A 16,262-nucleotide genomic window follows, 5' to 3' on the forward strand; every position below is an offset into this window, starting at 1 on the left:
TGGGTTCAGCTATAAAAACATTCTGTGGGTTTGAAGCCAACGAGATCCAGTTGTTTGTAAGCAGGAATGCCTTCCTAAAGCCCCACGACTCCACCTCCGCGCCAGCACAGGGCCGAGACGTACGAGCTAGCGAGCAAGGGAAGTAGAGGGGTCTACCGCAATATATCTAAAGGCCTCTGACGCACCTTATTAGTGCAGGGGGCCAGCTATCAGACAACTGCTGCTCTGTGAACAAGATACATACTGAACGACAGAGACTACAGCTTCAGTAGAATCCTGAAGTGTGTGTGTGTGTGTCACTCACCCACATAGCCTTCCTCTCCAACCAGTTTGAGGGCAAGCCGATCTGCTAGTATGGATGAGTTGCCATGGGCGATGTTAGCAAACGGCCCTGCGTGCACGAACACTGGTGTTCCCTGTCCCAACACAAGAGGCATAGGGTGACTAACAGCAAAACAAGCAACATGGACCCCCACCCCCAGTCTTCCCGCTAGCGTCCGAGACATATTTTTTTGACTTAAGAACTGCCTATACGTGCATTCACTGAAATGTATAGATGTGCACATGGCTCTAAATGTCTCAGCTGCTGTTCCACTCTGCTAGGAAGCCTCCCAACATCTCCCTTCATGTCTCACTTCGGCCTGGGAACATCTGCGACCTGAACCAGCAGCCCTCGGGTTCAGAGGTCATTTCCCCGAGCCAGCAGGCCACCTGCGACCCGGCACATGAGAGGAGGCCCGGAAGGACAAACAGGGGTAGAAAAGCAAGCGGCCGAGCGCTCGAGTCACCCGGGCACAGGAAGAGGAGGGAAGCGTGGTGGGAAAACCAGGGTGACTAGTTCTCCTCGCTCCAGGAGCAGGACGGAAAGAGGAGATCTCGCTTTCACTTCCTCCGCTGCTAGGCCTCTGACAACATTCTTCTTTTCCTTTATCGCTGAGTCACTCTTTCATCCATCACCGCGCGCGGGCGTGCGTAAAGAAAGTGGAGTTTAATTTCCATTAAAATGACCTCCTGAAAAAGTGATCCAGGAAGTAAAAGGGCACACGCGTGCTCACGTGCGTGCATACACTCACCAACCTCGTAACATTTTAACAAAGATAAAACTGCTCCGTGATGGAGAAAAGGAGGACAACATGGGAGAGTGAGCGTGAGCGAGAGAGAGAACAACAGAAAATAAGTACAAAATTAAAATTAAAACCAGAATGGGGTGGAGGCTTCAGACAGAGATGACACCATCCTTCACTGGTACAAACAGCAGCCAGTACACAAACGCACACACTAATACTCCGATTAGGAAGTGAAAGAGAAGTCAAATTCTTGTGTTTTTAACAATGAAAAGGATAGCATCAGAATCATCTCTCTCTCTCTCGCTCTCTCTCTTTCTCTCTCTCACGCACACATACATCTCTCTTCCTTGTTTCTGGTGTCAATCACTGGCGTCCAACTGCAAAAACACAGATGCCATTCCTCGCTCATGCTGAGGCTGCCCCCCCCCCAGCACAGTCCCATGATCCTCTGCTGCCTGGGCCGTCCCGATACGATTCCAGGCAGGACAAATTCCACAAAACAAGACTGAAGCCTCCGAAAACATTCAACTCTCAAGTCCCTGTCCCTCTCGCTCATTCATACACACACACACACACACACACACACACACACGCGCGCGCGCGCACACACACACGCGCGCGCACACATTAATCGTGCGCATGCCAAACATTAATCCTAAGTGATTAGCATGTTTGTCATTATGAATTGAAAGCAATCCCTCAAATAATTTGTTTTCAAGAATTTCTCAACACTATTTCCAGCTTTTCTCCTCAGTCTGGACAGCGAAGCTCACTCCCACTGCTGCACAAAATCCAGATGTGCAAGTGTGTGTTCCATACATCATACCTCTCATATCGCTTCAAGACCGTTGAGAGGCTCAGGTTTGGGTGTTTCCATTAAATCTGAACCGCCATGTCTCATATGTGTGTATACACACGTCTGTGTGTGTGTATAGAGGTGAGAACATGAGAGAATGAGAGAAAATCTAGTGAGAAGGAAATGGAAAGTCAAACCTCCAGCGATTGCATCAGGGTGGGTTTGACGGCGTCTTTCATCAGCACAGCCAGAGCTCCAGTTACACCCTGAAGGAGGCAGACAGAAAGCGCAGAAACATCAGCATCCAAGTAAAGGCGGCACCTGGAGCCCCGGGCCCTTCACGTACGAGGTCGTCGGCTGTCACGGGCTGCCCGCTCCTGCTGCTGCCCACCACCATGCGGCCCAGCCTGGCCTTCATGTCCGCCAGCCCATCCGCCAAAGCCAGGATGGCCATGATCTCACTGGCCACCGCTATATCGAACTGAGTCTGCAGGAAAGGTGTAGCACGCACGCACGCACGCACACACACACACACATACACAGTGTGAGTAATACCTTGCCATTAGTTTTGTTCGACGGTTAAATATTGAATAGTTGATACATTAAACACAGTAAATGCGAACAGCGCACGCACAGGCCGGCTGCCATGATCTAAGTAGCCATCTTAAACAGTAAATAACTCGCACATAAGTCAAAGAGAAGCCTGACTGGTGGAGGGCCAACCTGTCCTGGTGTAGCAGCACCCTCAATAAACACCAACTACATAACGCAGCAGGTGGAGAAGGGTGGAGGCCAGAGTCAGAGAGAGAGAGAGAGAGTCAGAGAGAGAGAGAGTCAGAGAGAGAGAGAGAGAGAGAGAACGAACAAGCTGGCCCTCTACAATACTGTTCCTGAGTCTAATGAACACTGCATAAGGGATGCGAGTGTCCCGATCCTTGCGCACAAGCACCGCGTTTTCTCCAACAGCAAAGGCCCTCTGGGCCTACAGACTGTGATGTGGGGGGTTTGTTGCTTTGATTGCAGTGGGAGAGAAACACGTGTTTGGCTAGCGAGGAGCGGTTTGGAGCAGACCACAACCCTTTATCCCTGTCTCCATCTGTGACACCCGCTCTCCCTCAAGCTGTTTCTTGTTGAGGTGTGCGCCGGTTCCAGGGCCAGCTTTAGCAGCTATCATTCCTGACAGCTGCTGACATACTACTACTTCACCGAGAAGTGACGCTGATCCCCACATGCCAGAGGATCCGAGCTCTCCCAGGAAAGGGGGCTGGGCCGAGGAAGCGCGCACGTACCTGCCGGCTGTGGCCTTTCTCCGTGGGCGCCTGGCCAATGGTGACCTTCCGCAGGAAACGGTCGTTGGTGTCGATCACTGTCGAAAATGAGGCAAGCGCTGTTATTTCCCAATTCTGGAGGAAAACAACAATAACAACAAAAACATCTCTCAACACAACTATGCCAAGGGAGGATCGGATTTCACCACAAATCTAGCTGTTCTGTTGTGGCTCTGCTTGTTCTGAAGGAGCTCGTGATGTCCGTCACTAAAAACCCCTGGCACCGGCCACCAGGTCCGCCGAGCAACCACGGCCGGACGAGGGGCTGGCAGCGGCAGGGAGCTGGTCAGGCTCTGCCTGGACATGCAACTGTCCAGCTAGGTGGACCCCTGCACCTCGCGGGAGTGGGACAGTTCGTGCACGGCTGCCCGACAGGAAGGGGTGAGCCAAGAGCGCCGCGACCTAAGAAGACACAGCGAGTCCTTGAATGCTTCAAGTTCCCATTTTGAGTGGAGCCAGCTTTTTTTTTGGACAAACTCCCAAAGGGCCGGATGAGCTTTTTTGGGGGGGGCGGGGGGCATCTTGCAGCTGCATGTGCAAAGCAATTATAGGCTTCACAGTAAATAGGTCATTACCAACAAGAGCTAAAACATACTAAGCATCTGTTGTCTTACTTCCTTTTGTCTCACTGAACATTTGAACGTAATAAACTCTTACTGAGCAAACAACAGTATTCTGTCATCAAATCTAATGATGATGAAAACTACAGTGAGCGTGGAACTGCTCTGATGAAGATACCACAGAACTGGTCAGATCACAGCATTTGCATTAAAGATAAACGGGTGAACAAATATCGGTTAGGCTTAAAAGGAAGCATTTCACGCATACACAAACCGTGATGGCTGTACGTGATCTTAGAGAAGCCTCGCCACCACTGACAGAGGTGGAAAGCTGGACTCAGTCTTCCAAGGCTCTTTTCCGAGCATACACTCTAGAGCCTGCCGAGTAAATATCCCATCAGTCACTGAAACATTCTCTCCCAGTGGGCCGTGTTGGGCTAAAGACAACAGATGTTCCCAGGCGGGGGCCTGTGAGATGGAGACTTCCTGTTCCAGCTGCACCCTGCACCTCAGTCTCCCTCGTGCCTCAAACCAGACAGAGAGCAACTCCCAGAGTGCCAAACGCTGACTCCGCGCAGTGGACAGAAAATGTCCACTAATGGCTTAGTCACCAGCCGCTGTGCTGATGAATATAAAGATAACACTACACTTGTGCATCATACACGTGCTGAGCATTAACTAATAATTAACTTGGCAGTGATCCTAAGAAACGTCTTCTGTTTGCATGAATCAAACTTTTTTTCTGAAAACATGCACATATTCAGAGGCTTTAGGGAAGTTTGAACATGATCGGATGCAAACCAACAACCATATTGTTCCCAAATGTACCCGAATCATACAAATAAGGTTCTATTTAGATCCCAGGCCAATCCTCCTTCTCAGAGCTCGGGACAGAAAGAACAGCCGATACCTACAGCACGCCGCGTTCCAATTAGAGTAGCTGGTGGATTTTAAGCCACTTCAGTTCCCTTCTGTGAAGCTTTCAGTTCTCTAAAAGGCATTATGGGGGCCAGAAGAAGGGGACCGGAGCTGGTGGTTGACTGGGACAGTGGGCAACTCCAGCCGAACCCTGCCAGCACGAAGTGTGAGAGTTTGAGGCGAGAACATTCCAACGTCCACACACACACACACACACACACACACACACACACACACACACACACACACACACACACACACACACACACACACACACACACACACACACACACACACACACAAACCTGCAGGCCCAGACATGCTGGCCACTCAGACTCAGTCCACTGCAGGAGGTCCCAAGTTATGACCTAGAATCCACATGTTCCACAGACATAACCAAAGTCATTTATCACCATTCTTATGGCCATTCCTAGACAGACTGGTGTGTTGCTAATGTTTCAACACAGCACTCCACAGACTGCAGCATTCTCTGTCGGATGGCTGACAATATCAGTCCCGCTTCGGTTTCTGCAGTGGGGAATTCTCCGCACTAGAATACTGAACGCCGGCGATGGCATGACCAAATCAGATCTGCCTCAGAAATTCTGATGCATTTAAATGATCCGAAGACGATACAGTTCCTCGCTAACAAAAGCAGAGACCATCTTGAAGCAGCAGCTTGCCAAAGGACCCAACAGCTGGACGAGACCCGACGGGGTGCCGGCTCCTACCTCTCTGCCAAGTGACCTTTGCAGGGTCAATGTCGAGGCGAACAAAGGAGCTGACCTCCTCCGGCGTGAGGGCACCAGGGTCCGACTTGTTGATTCCAAGACGCTGGGAGGAAAGATTAAAAAGGAGAACAATAAGATTGCGATTAGAGACTAGAGAAAGCAGCCTTTCCATCACACTCTCGCTTGTCGGACAGTTGTGGTCCGTTATGACTCATTATGATTGAGACCAAGAAGGTTTTTTTTAAAAGTCTGCAAACTCTTTGAAATTGTCTGGATTTTTGCAGGAATTACTCCTTAGATGAGATCGGACCTTCATCCAAGTCATAAGTATAGAGATGGAACGCCTTTAAATTTGATATACATCAAAAAGCTGTTGCGTGGTGAGGTGCAAAACGCAGATTAAACTCCCTGATTTAAGGTTCTACATGACTCCATGATGCAAAACGAATCCGAAAAGACATCGTAGTTGTCTTAAAGCTATCAACCGACAGGAGGACTAAGTCACCTTCTTACAGGGACTTTATGATAATCCACGTGTGTGTAGCAAATATTTTGTCTCGTAGATCGAAAAGTTAATTAATTCTCCATCTTAGAATTTGATGTTTAAAAACATTGGCAGCTATACAACTCCCCCAGATACTTTAGTTTCGCAAGCTAAGTTAGTTAGGTAGCTATAGTTAAGCTATCTAACTGATATCATGTATTGATAATATTGATAACAGGAGTGCTAATAACTTAATAGTAGACTAGATGATTTGGTCGGCTAATGGTCAAAATAAGTGACGGCTGGATATTCTGTTGGGTTGCTTTCAGTTTGGACAGAAAATCACGGAAGCTGGTTTTTCTACATTTCTAGCCCTTCCATCGGTGGGACGGGTACTGTTTCAAGACAATGTGTCCCATAATTTCCCATTTACTCCCTTTGAAACTTCGTTTCCCGCGGGAGGGGTGTGGTTTCCCCATCCGATGACGCGATGAGCCCTGTCTCCATAGACTTTGTTAATCTTATTTTACAAATCCAGCTCATGCTAGATCACGTTAACTGCTCTTTGGCTCACGATTCTCAAAACACTGATGTTCTTATAACCTACCTTTCCTCTACAAATGCGACAGCGTGCGATTATGTGACGCAGAAATCAGAATTTTTCTCCTGTCTGTCTCTCTTGAAATGACAGACACGGCCGAAGCGCCAAGACATTACCGCTCCCTTTATGAGAACCGGCAAAGTCTCGGATGTCCTTAAACGCGTTTTTGTAAGCCTCTTAACTCCTCTCTGTAACCGCGCACATGATGCTAAATACTTTCACGGCGAAAGAAAGGGCGAGAAGGCCGACATGCGAGGCGAACAGGCTAGGAGGAAATTCAAAGCGTCCGTGTGAAGCAGAGTCGTGATGGGAGTGGGAGGTCTGCGGTTGGGTTATGAGGACCCCTGTCGGAGAGACGCGATACTGCAGTTACTCTCTCCCGAGAGTTTCTGAGTATGGCTTTCTGCTATTGACTCACGGCTGCTGAGTCTCCAAGACGCCCCACTGGGGTACAGTTGCAACCGTAAAGAAAAGCTCACCTGCAGACGTCGCAGCTGTATGGCAGAGAAGCGTCTCACACCGTTAATGGTCGGCACCAGTCTTCTGTACAAGGCCTGCGGAGGAGGACAGCGCGTGTTAGGCTCTTAGCACTTGAGGTGTTCGGCCTGAGTATAACAGCCATCAGCATATTTAAGTAGAATTTTTAGATTGTCACTTAAAAATGCAATTGTACTTTGATCAAAGCAAATTTAAAGTGTACAGTACTGGTCGACTTTATTAGCATGTAGGTGTGCGGTTTAGTCTATAATCAACCTGTTGCCATATAGAATTTGTGCCATCCTGTAGTGGTTCCACGTCTGTTACGAAGCGTTACTCTATGGGTGGCAGGCCACTCAACGTACAGTGATACTGACACGTAAAAACACACTGAGGGTAGGTGTGCAAGGTAGGTGTTTCTGATAAAGTGGTTGTAGACTCAAGTTTCTGAATACTGTGCTGTCAAAAGGGTGCATAACATTCAAAACCCAAGAATAAAGAGTATGCCTGGGATCTGACAGTGATCCCCATCGCCCAATAACATGTTCGTTCGCATATTTTCATGAACCGTTTTATCACATTCTGTCATCATGAATGGAATGAGGGTCTTTGGTACCTTGTCTGACTGGGTGGCTTCGTGAAGGATGCGTGCATCGACAGCCGCTGCCACCAGGTTATTGGCTGCTGTTATGGCATGGATATCGCCAGTGAGGTGGAGGTTAAACTGAGAGAGAGAGAGAGAGAGATGTGAAGACGAAGGCACGATGCATTTGTATTGACCCTGCCACGTTTAGCAGCCGTGTGCGGGGGGCTGGACACCCTGTTTGTATCGAATGTCCTGTGTTTGTAAGTGAGCCTATGTGCGTGCACACTGCATCCTGCTTCGCTTTGTGCAGGGTGCTGGGTGTGTGCAGAGAGCTCCACAAGACATCCTGCCTGAGATTCCTCACCTCCTCCATGGGAATGACCTGAGCGTAGCCTCCTCCCGCTGCACCTCCTACAGTTAGAGCCAGGCAGAGCATGTACAAACACACCGTTTTATTGACATGCACGCCCAAGTATACACATAAGTAGATCATTGATTAGCCAATCAGTAGCTTCAGCATAATCTCTCTCTCTGACACACACACACACACACACACACACACACACACACACACACACACACACACACACACACACCTTTGACTCCAAATGTGGGGCCTTGAGAGGGCTGCCTCAGGCAGGCGAAGGAGTTGAGCTTGAGATGAGCAGAAAGTGCCTGGACCAGACCAATAGTCACGGTACTCTTTCCTTCTCCGAGAGGAGTGGGAGTGATCCTGCCGTAGTAAGACAAACATACGACAGTAAACACACACACACACACACACACACACACTTCACGCATGGCCAGTGAATGGGAGGACGCAAGGACCATCCATAATGTTCTCTGCATACTGTCAGGAACAAGCCCTTTGCTCCTCCAACAGAGCCTCCCTCTCCCAGCAGAGTCCAGCCATTGGCACCACACCAAAGGTTTTGCTGGGGCTGACAGTAATTGAGTGGAGGGAGTGGGCTTCACAGGGTCCGTGGGAACAACAAAGAGCCGTGCTTTAGGAAGGAAGGGGGGGGGGGGTCAGAAAAGGGGGATCCGCACATTCCCCAAACACATGAAAGAGCCCAGTGCCCGGGCCCCTGGCAGGCCCGCCTCCACAGTCACACAGGCACGGATGAAACGGGGGCCTCCGAGGGGGGTCAGGACAGATAAGAGCCCTCAGGGCACTGCGCCCCTGGCCAAACACAGGCAGGAATGGACGGCGCTGGCACGGCCCGGGGAACTGTGGGGCATCGGCGTGGTGCTCTGCTGTTCAGCTGCGCCGTGCGAGGCGATGCACAGTTCTGTCTGGTCCAGCATGGCTGCCTCTCTCTGTCTTCTGTGAACCCATATGCACCTGTCAAGCTTCATCTGATCTGGTACTTCACTCATCTACCGAGTGCTCGTCATTGTTACCGCTGCGACACCTATGAGAAATGCTGAGCAATAAGTGAGACTAACTAATCAGCTGACGCACGACAAAAAAAAAATAAAAATTTAACATTTGAAGTCACAGCTTTGATAAAGAGGGACCACATTGGTATGTTACGAAAGCCAAAGCCCAGAAGGGAGCCATCTCACCCTGCCACCAGGACATATTTGCCGTTGGGCTGGTGGCGCAGACGTGCGAGGAGCGCAAGGCCGACCTTGGCCTTGGAGCGGCCGTAGGCCTCCAGCTCCTGCGGGAGTAGGCCCACCTCCTCAGCCAGCTGCCATATGGGCTTCGGCACCTGGGCCCTGGAGATCTCCACATCACTGCAGACAGGAATAGAGGAGACAGATGAACACGGAGAGCCAAACGGATTTTAGGCGCAAAGCCGAGGAGTGGGTGGGTGGACAGGAATGGTACACATTTCTGATTCATTCATTGTCATAATCATCCATTATTTGCAAAAAGTGAATGACTGAGTGGGGGCGTCGCCCCATGGCAGCGAGAGGAGGTGGGGTCGCTCAGTGGGCGTGTACCTGGGCACGGGAGACAGCGGCTGGAGCTTCAGGGGACGCAGTGTCCATGGCCGATACCGCTGCTGCTCCGCCCACCTAGCAAAGCTCTTCACCACGTTCTGTGGGAGCAGGTCCACATTCAAACAGGAAATGGCCCAACACCGTTCACGCGTTAAACATGCTGGCCTTCATACTTCGCTTAAATGTCTCTTTTCCTATGGATTTACTTCCTTCCACCCCGAATAAGGATGATTAACTTAATGCTTGCCTTTCATTGGCTTGCATGAATTAAGGCGTTTTTAATGCAAATATTATGTATATGAGGGCAATTCTGGGTATGTCTTTTGTAAATAATATATAAATGATTTCACGAATTGGACCTGGACTAGTTCGCATATTAAATGTGTGCCCATTTGTACGCGTCACTGATGAATAATGTCCACCATGTCTACACGTGGTTAAGGAACAACGAGGACGAGGACTATGACAGCAGCAGATTTGTAATTTCCCACTAAACTGGGACTGAGGCAGAATACGCCAGTGGATGCCCGACCTGCATCCTGAGGGCGGCACTCAGCGGGCCGATCTCCGCCCAGGACTCAGCCTCCACCCTCTGCTCCACACCGACCGAGAACCCTGGCAGACAGAGCAGGCACCAGCGTGCACGGAGCCAAATTTATGCTGAATATTTAAAAAAGTCTGAGATAGCAGACAGTGAAGATACCACACAAAATGCTCTGGGTGAAAAATCTTTTAGTTATAGGCTACAAGAGGATGTTTAAGGTGACGAGGCAAATTGGTAGCATTCATACAAATGAAGATGCAAAATCCTAAATAAAAGACCACTGCATTAAGTTTGATATGCAATGCTAAAGATGCTTTTTACACACCCGCACCCCTTTTCCAGGCTGCACCTGGCGTTACGGCAGGCCCACAGTTAATGAGAGTCATGCCGGGTTTGAAGCAGGTCTGAGGAAGTGCCACGGGGCCAGTCCCCATTGCCACTAGGACATCCGCCTGCCTGACCTGACAAAGAAAAAGGACATGTAAACAAGAGGGACTAGAGGAACCGTTTTAACTCTTCACCCACTCACTATCTGAAGGAATAGTACGTTAGAATTGGAGTCCATTAATATTTAGCATAATTACATTAAATAATTGAACTTTAAGAATAAGTAGTAAGCTAGTAGCATAACCTTAAGTTAATCAAGTTAATGTTTGGTCTTCATCAGTCAGCATCAGTAAGAATGTACAAAGTGCAACTGAACTTCAGTGAAGATTGAGCCAAATGAAGTCGCACTGCCCCCTGCTGGCACAGAGGTAGCGTCACAAATTCACAGTGCAAGTAGAGGAACGTTCACTCTCAAGGAATTACTGAAGCATACAGGACTCAGGAGTCCTCCATTTGGCATCCTGGGCAGAGTCCTGGCGGATACTCAGCACATAATCGACTAACCCTGAAATCACCTTAATGGATGGATTAGTTAGGAAGCTCCAACGGTGGATTCACCCGCAGCTAACCCATCCAGCATAGCATACCTGTTTCTGCAGGGCATCCGGGTTCCACTGGCTAGCGCTCACCTCCACGCCCTCCCTCTCCAGCAGGCTCTGGAAAATCGCCTTCAGGGGCCCTTCCAGCCCAAGCAGCACAACCCGCTTCCCAGCCAAGGGACCATCTGAGCGCAAAGGCAAGGAGCAGCTGTGTTCCGGCTACTGTTCCACAAACCATTCGTTTCCAGTATTTGAATAGCTGATGGGCTGTGAGTGCTGGCATTCGCTAGTGTCACTCTGCAAGAGCGGTGCAGTTGCAACAACCTGGCTGGACAACCTGGCTGGACAACGTGGCGTGGCATATTGGCGGTGGTGATTAAAGAAGAAAGAACACCCACACCCACGCCTGCGCACACGCACACACACATACCGTATCTAGCCAGCAGCTCCATCACAGCTCCTACCACAGGTGATAGAAATCCTTCTGATAGGTCTCCTGATATCATGCGACCCACGTTCAGGTCTGAAAGCCTACACACACACACACACACGGTCATTTGCTTCCACGTACAGCACACTCGCAAGCAACGGGCAACGCCGCTTTAGACAAGGCTCCAAAACCGTGCACACAGCAAGTACCCGTCCACGTCTTTCTCGGGCTTGATGGTGTTGAGGAGTCTCCGGGACAGGATGGACAGGGGAAGAGCCAGGAGCACAGCGTGGACGGCTGGGTCCTCGTTCAGCCTCTGCACCTCGTCCATCACCTGCAGCGCCACACAGGCCCAAGCTGAACCAAGCGCAATTTAGCAAGCAAAGAAGCTGAAGCGCTTCTCTGGATTAGGATGGATGTCCATAAGGATGATTAACTTAATGCTTGCCTATTATTGGCTTAGCAGCATTACACCTGCATGAATTAAGGCGTGTTTAATGCAAATATTACGTATTGGAGGGCAATTCTGGGCATGTCCTTTGTAAATAATATAGAAATGATTTCATGAATTAGACCTGGACTAGTTCATGTTAAATTTGTGCGCGTCACTGATGAATAACGTACACCATGTCTTCACGTGGTTAAAGAGCACGAGGACGATGGAATTTAAACGTGAGCTGTTCCGTGCTAGTTTGAAACTAAGGATTTATGTTTCTAGTTTGGTTCCCTTGTTCTGAACCAAAGCAGAACATGAAACACTGCTATTTTTTAGTTCTTCTTCCATTAGTATTCACACTGAAATTTACTACCGAACCAAAAGATGTACACAAAAGTGAGATTCATACCTCACATCCTGATTAAGCAGCTTTTATGACATGGATTTTTCTACAATAACTACAATAATGACAACCAAACTGTGTGGTACTAAACGTGCTTCGTGTATGTGGGGTGGTACTTTTACCATGTGAAATCTCAGAAAGAGCTGTCAAAATGCATTAAGGAGGCAAAACAGAAATTGAAACTGCTGCAGGAAGTGTATTTTGAATATGTGGGCTTTTAGGGGCATGTTCCCCACCACTCACTCCTCACATGTGGTGTTTATGGTGACATCACTTCCTGTATTTGGTCTGTTTGGTGCCTTCGGTCCATACTGTGTTTATATTTAAAACGAACCGCACCAGATTTCGATTGTGAGAGGATGGAGACCAGCCTGCTCAAATAGTCGTGATCCAATTCCTTTTTCACTTGTCACGCCCCTGCGGTCAAGAGGCAGCGTGCTAACGAACCGTACTAACGGAGCAGTCCGCCATTTAATCGAACCGAAGCTACCATGTCTGAACACACCCTACGTGCTCTAAGAAGGGAGCGCATCTCTGTAACTGACCTCCTCCTCGACGCAGTGCCGTGGCAGACATATCTGCATCACATTCAGGCCAACCTAGAGGAAGGAAATCACGACACACTGCAGCATGCGTCTATGCATAATGACAAACCAACAACCTTTAGAACCCTACAAGCACTTTTGAGTTCCTTATTAAGTATGAAGGATGTTTATTGGTAAAAGACGACGTACCTTTCCGGCCATTTTCTTATTTGTGTCCAGCATACCGTCTTCATCACCGGCCTGTCACACACAAAATGGATCAGAGCAGACAGTGCACTTATGTTACATGACAGACACACGAACACACACGCACACACGCACAAGCCCAGGAACGCACCTGTATGACAGCTAAGGTGGGTTTACTGGTTGGATGAGCTTTGATTATAGAAGCAAGCTCCTCTCTGCTCCTCTGGACAACGTCCCTGTTGGAGATACGCGCGCACTTGTTTAATAGCAGTCCATTCATTCAGACACACTGAATGTGGTGACATTTTGGAATACACACGCCAAAATTTGAGTCATGATCTGACCTGGGGTCTTCTGTTTTTTAAGGCCCAAATCTCTCGCTCCTTTCGATAAGAAACAGCAATGAATTGTATAATTGGACGAGAAGTGGGCAACTGAGAAGCAACTCGGACAAAGAAGCCTAAAACCTCAGTAGCACACACTACAAATTAGGAAGAATACCCAAGTAATTGGTTATAGGAGGACTAGCTACAGGCCTGCTGCAGAGACAGATCAGGAAAGTACAGAAGATGACCCTGCTGTAACCATATAATCCGCTCTGTTGCAGGAGGGAAGACATTCTTAAACGATGCTTTCTTTTTTTAATTAACCTCTTCAAATCAAGTCCAGAAGACATCATCCTCATTTATTTCAGTTGTAGTCCTCAATTTTGTTAACAGTAATACCTAGTTTCTAAGATGTTAGGCAATTTTGTTATGATAGTTAATACCAGGATATTATTTAAAGATTTCTTTAAACAATCAGAATCTGAATGTTAGCAAAAAATGTACTGATCAATTTCAAGTTGCAAATATTTTTAAAGAACTAATCTTACCAGCACCAAGAGCCAATATGATGAGCTCACTGCAGTGCAGCGTGGGTCTCTGTCTCAGAACCAGGCAGCACCAGTACAGGAAATTGCATGAGGGGGACACGTTCTACTTGTCGCTATCTAATCATTTGAAGTGATTAGATGATGGTAATAATTTGCCCAGGAAGGGACTGAGTTTATGCAATGGGCAGTAACCAGCATTTATATTTCCATTGAAACAATTCTCACCAACCGAATAATCAGCATCCTCCAACCACTCCAACTGATTAGGATAGCACTGTCTATATGACCCTAGTGTGGCTAGTTGGTTATAAATTGAACTACAGACTGAGTCAACCTAACTGTAGCCTCAGAATAATTAGGAGTACAAATATTTTTTTGTGTGTGTTTGTAATCTCTAAGCGTTAGTCATACTGAAACCTTTTCCCCTTCCAGTGCCACATATTCTTCATCACAGTGAAAAGGTGCAAGAACAGCAAAGGTTCTGTTTGAAAGGTAGTTCTTTGCAGTCAAGATCCTGCTCAGATCATTTCAGCATCGCTACTCTTCAGAACAGTGTAGCATCTGGTGTACGGTAGGTAGCAACAGACTTTTTCATTCCAGGGAGACTTTTTTGGTAGGTAGTCTGTGACTTTGAAGATAATCACACCTGGTGTTTTTGTTTGTCTGTTTTCTTTAATTGGGTGCATCTAAAGCAGTAAATAAAGAGGTTGTGTGGTTAACTAGCCAGTTCAGTGATGGGTGCAGAGTAGTTGAGAATTAAGCCTGGTACCTTGAAATTAAGAGCTTATCACATTATTGATGAAACAAATCTCCTAAAAATCTTCTAAAAGTTTTAAATATGGTTGACTGCATAGAATAATAGTGGGGCTATGCATGGAATAATAGCCTTTTACAAATTAATGTGTGTGTAAGATTTTCAGAGAATTAAAAGAAAAATATTTCAGAGACAAATATTTCTTAACTAGTTTCCCCACACATTAAAGAACAAGAACTGTGAAACAAGGCATACCTATCCTAAAACAGAACTTTCCTTCCTTATGCAAGTAGTTTAATATTATAAGATTTCGAAGAGTTTTTCTAAGTGCTTTTTGCCCACAATTTTCCACGAGGGTTTGATCATCTTGCTAATAAAGTCTTGTTTGTCTAAGACTTGGGTGACTGGGCAGAGTAAAAGTTCTGATCTCAGATCAGGTTCTGAATTTTGCATATGCAGTCCGCGTATGTAAAAAAAAATGTATCAGTTTGATTGGCCCAACAGCTTTTCCCATTCAAAAGGTTGCATTCAGAAAGATTTACTCGATTGCCAGTGGCTCATTCAATAGTCAATACATTTAAATATAACCGCAAACATGACTAATCGCAGACTCCTCTTGCGATTTTGGAAATAAATACACCCAGAAGAGGCAACTAGGTAAGAACCTGACGGTGAGATGGCCAAGAGTTACATCAGCCAGCGGCTTCTTCCCACTTCTGCTTACTGAAACGCCGGCAACACGTGGGGCGATGCAAACAAACCGATTAGCCTGCAGCCAGCCAAGTTTGGCAGAACATCAAGCAGAGAACAACGCTAACGTGTTGGATCAATCGCGAACACGGCAGTGTCCAGGAACGACTAGACCTATGGTCCTTACCTAGTGGCGCTCGCATATTCAGAGCCCTCGCTGTTCGTTTCGTGCTCCCGACGCTTCCGCAGCCCGATGGGAGGCTCGACAGAGCCGGCCCCGTTGCTTGACGAAGCTCTTCGTACCGGTAGCGAGAAAACCCCACCGGTATTCGCCGGCACGAACGTCTTCTGTGGTCTAAATGCACGCATGGACCTATGCGTGTTTGAATGGCTTTGGCAAGCATGGCGAAAAGCGACGGACAGTCTCATGATGTGCTGACCAACCGCAGAAAAAAAGTTTCTGGTCTCTGGCGTGGAGAGCGGAGTGCTGAGCGCGAGCAGGAGCGCGCGCACGCGTAATGAGGCGCTTTCATTTGTCTTCCCGTCGTAATTTTGTTCAGCCTTATTTACATAGCATATTAGCATTAAGCATTAATCTTTTATTATCATGAAGACATCAGTAGACATTATTATGCATCAACTTTTATATCTATGTTATATACAATGAGGACCGACTGGCATGTTCAGTTTTGACCTGTCGCACGAAGCATGATTATTTTAACCAAGGTTCCTGGCTAGGTTTTGTCTTTACAAAGCCTTGCAAGTGCAACAAATATTAACAAGTTAATTTGTAACGTAGATTTACTCAAGTTATGATTAATCCCGTGGCATGAAAGTGTGTAGTGATACCGATTTGAGCAGCTTGCTTTGCAGCGGAGGAACTATAGCTCTAAATGTGAGTGTACGCTAAAGCAGTAACCCTCTGAACATAGGCTATTGTATAATAAATTCCTGTAACATGTATAATGCATTA

At 47.6% G+C, this 16,262-nt stretch overlaps 1 protein-coding gene across 2 annotated transcripts in view; it reads right to left on the reverse strand.

Annotated features, from left to right (window-relative positions):
- mthfd1l (methylenetetrahydrofolate dehydrogenase (NADP+ dependent) 1 like) overlaps positions 1-15,961 on the reverse strand; it is a 29,695-nt gene extending 13,734 nt beyond the window's left edge. Inside the window, exons 1-20 of one of the 2 annotated variants that reach the window (XM_035524297.1) lie at positions 15,477-15,961; positions 13,123-13,207; positions 12,975-13,025; positions 12,786-12,839; positions 11,611-11,735; positions 11,402-11,502; positions 11,020-11,156; positions 10,371-10,506; positions 10,034-10,116; positions 9,502-9,599; positions 9,118-9,291; positions 8,145-8,281; positions 7,913-7,959; positions 7,579-7,686; positions 6,965-7,039; positions 5,401-5,503; positions 3,153-3,229; positions 2,210-2,350; positions 2,061-2,129; positions 305-416 (exon numbers count right to left, since the gene is read on the reverse strand). In XM_035524297.1, the coding sequence (XP_035380190.1) occupies positions 305-416; positions 2,061-2,129; positions 2,210-2,350; positions 3,153-3,229; positions 5,401-5,503; positions 6,965-7,039; positions 7,579-7,686; positions 7,913-7,959; positions 8,145-8,281; positions 9,118-9,291; positions 9,502-9,599; positions 10,034-10,116; positions 10,371-10,506; positions 11,020-11,156; positions 11,402-11,502; positions 11,611-11,735; positions 12,786-12,839; positions 12,975-13,025; positions 13,123-13,207; positions 15,477-15,874 (2,311 nt within the window). In that variant the 5' untranslated portion in view covers positions 15,875-15,961. Of the gene's footprint in view, positions 1-304; positions 417-2,060; positions 2,130-2,209; positions 2,351-3,152; positions 3,230-5,400; positions 5,504-6,964; positions 7,040-7,578; positions 7,687-7,912; positions 7,960-8,144; positions 8,282-9,117; positions 9,292-9,501; positions 9,600-10,033; positions 10,117-10,370; positions 10,507-11,019; positions 11,157-11,401; positions 11,503-11,610; positions 11,736-12,785; positions 12,842-12,974; positions 13,026-13,122; positions 13,208-15,476 lie in introns of those variants that run through there. The other variant, XM_035524298.1, reaches the window with a different exon arrangement.
- Between the last annotated feature and the right edge of the window lie 301 nt (positions 15,962-16,262).

Source organism: Electrophorus electricus, chromosome 3 (assembly GCF_013358815.1).
Source record: "Electrophorus electricus isolate fEleEle1 chromosome 3, fEleEle1.pri, whole genome shotgun sequence".
In the NCBI taxonomy this organism is placed as follows: Eukaryota; Metazoa; Chordata; class Actinopteri; order Gymnotiformes; family Gymnotidae; genus Electrophorus; species Electrophorus electricus.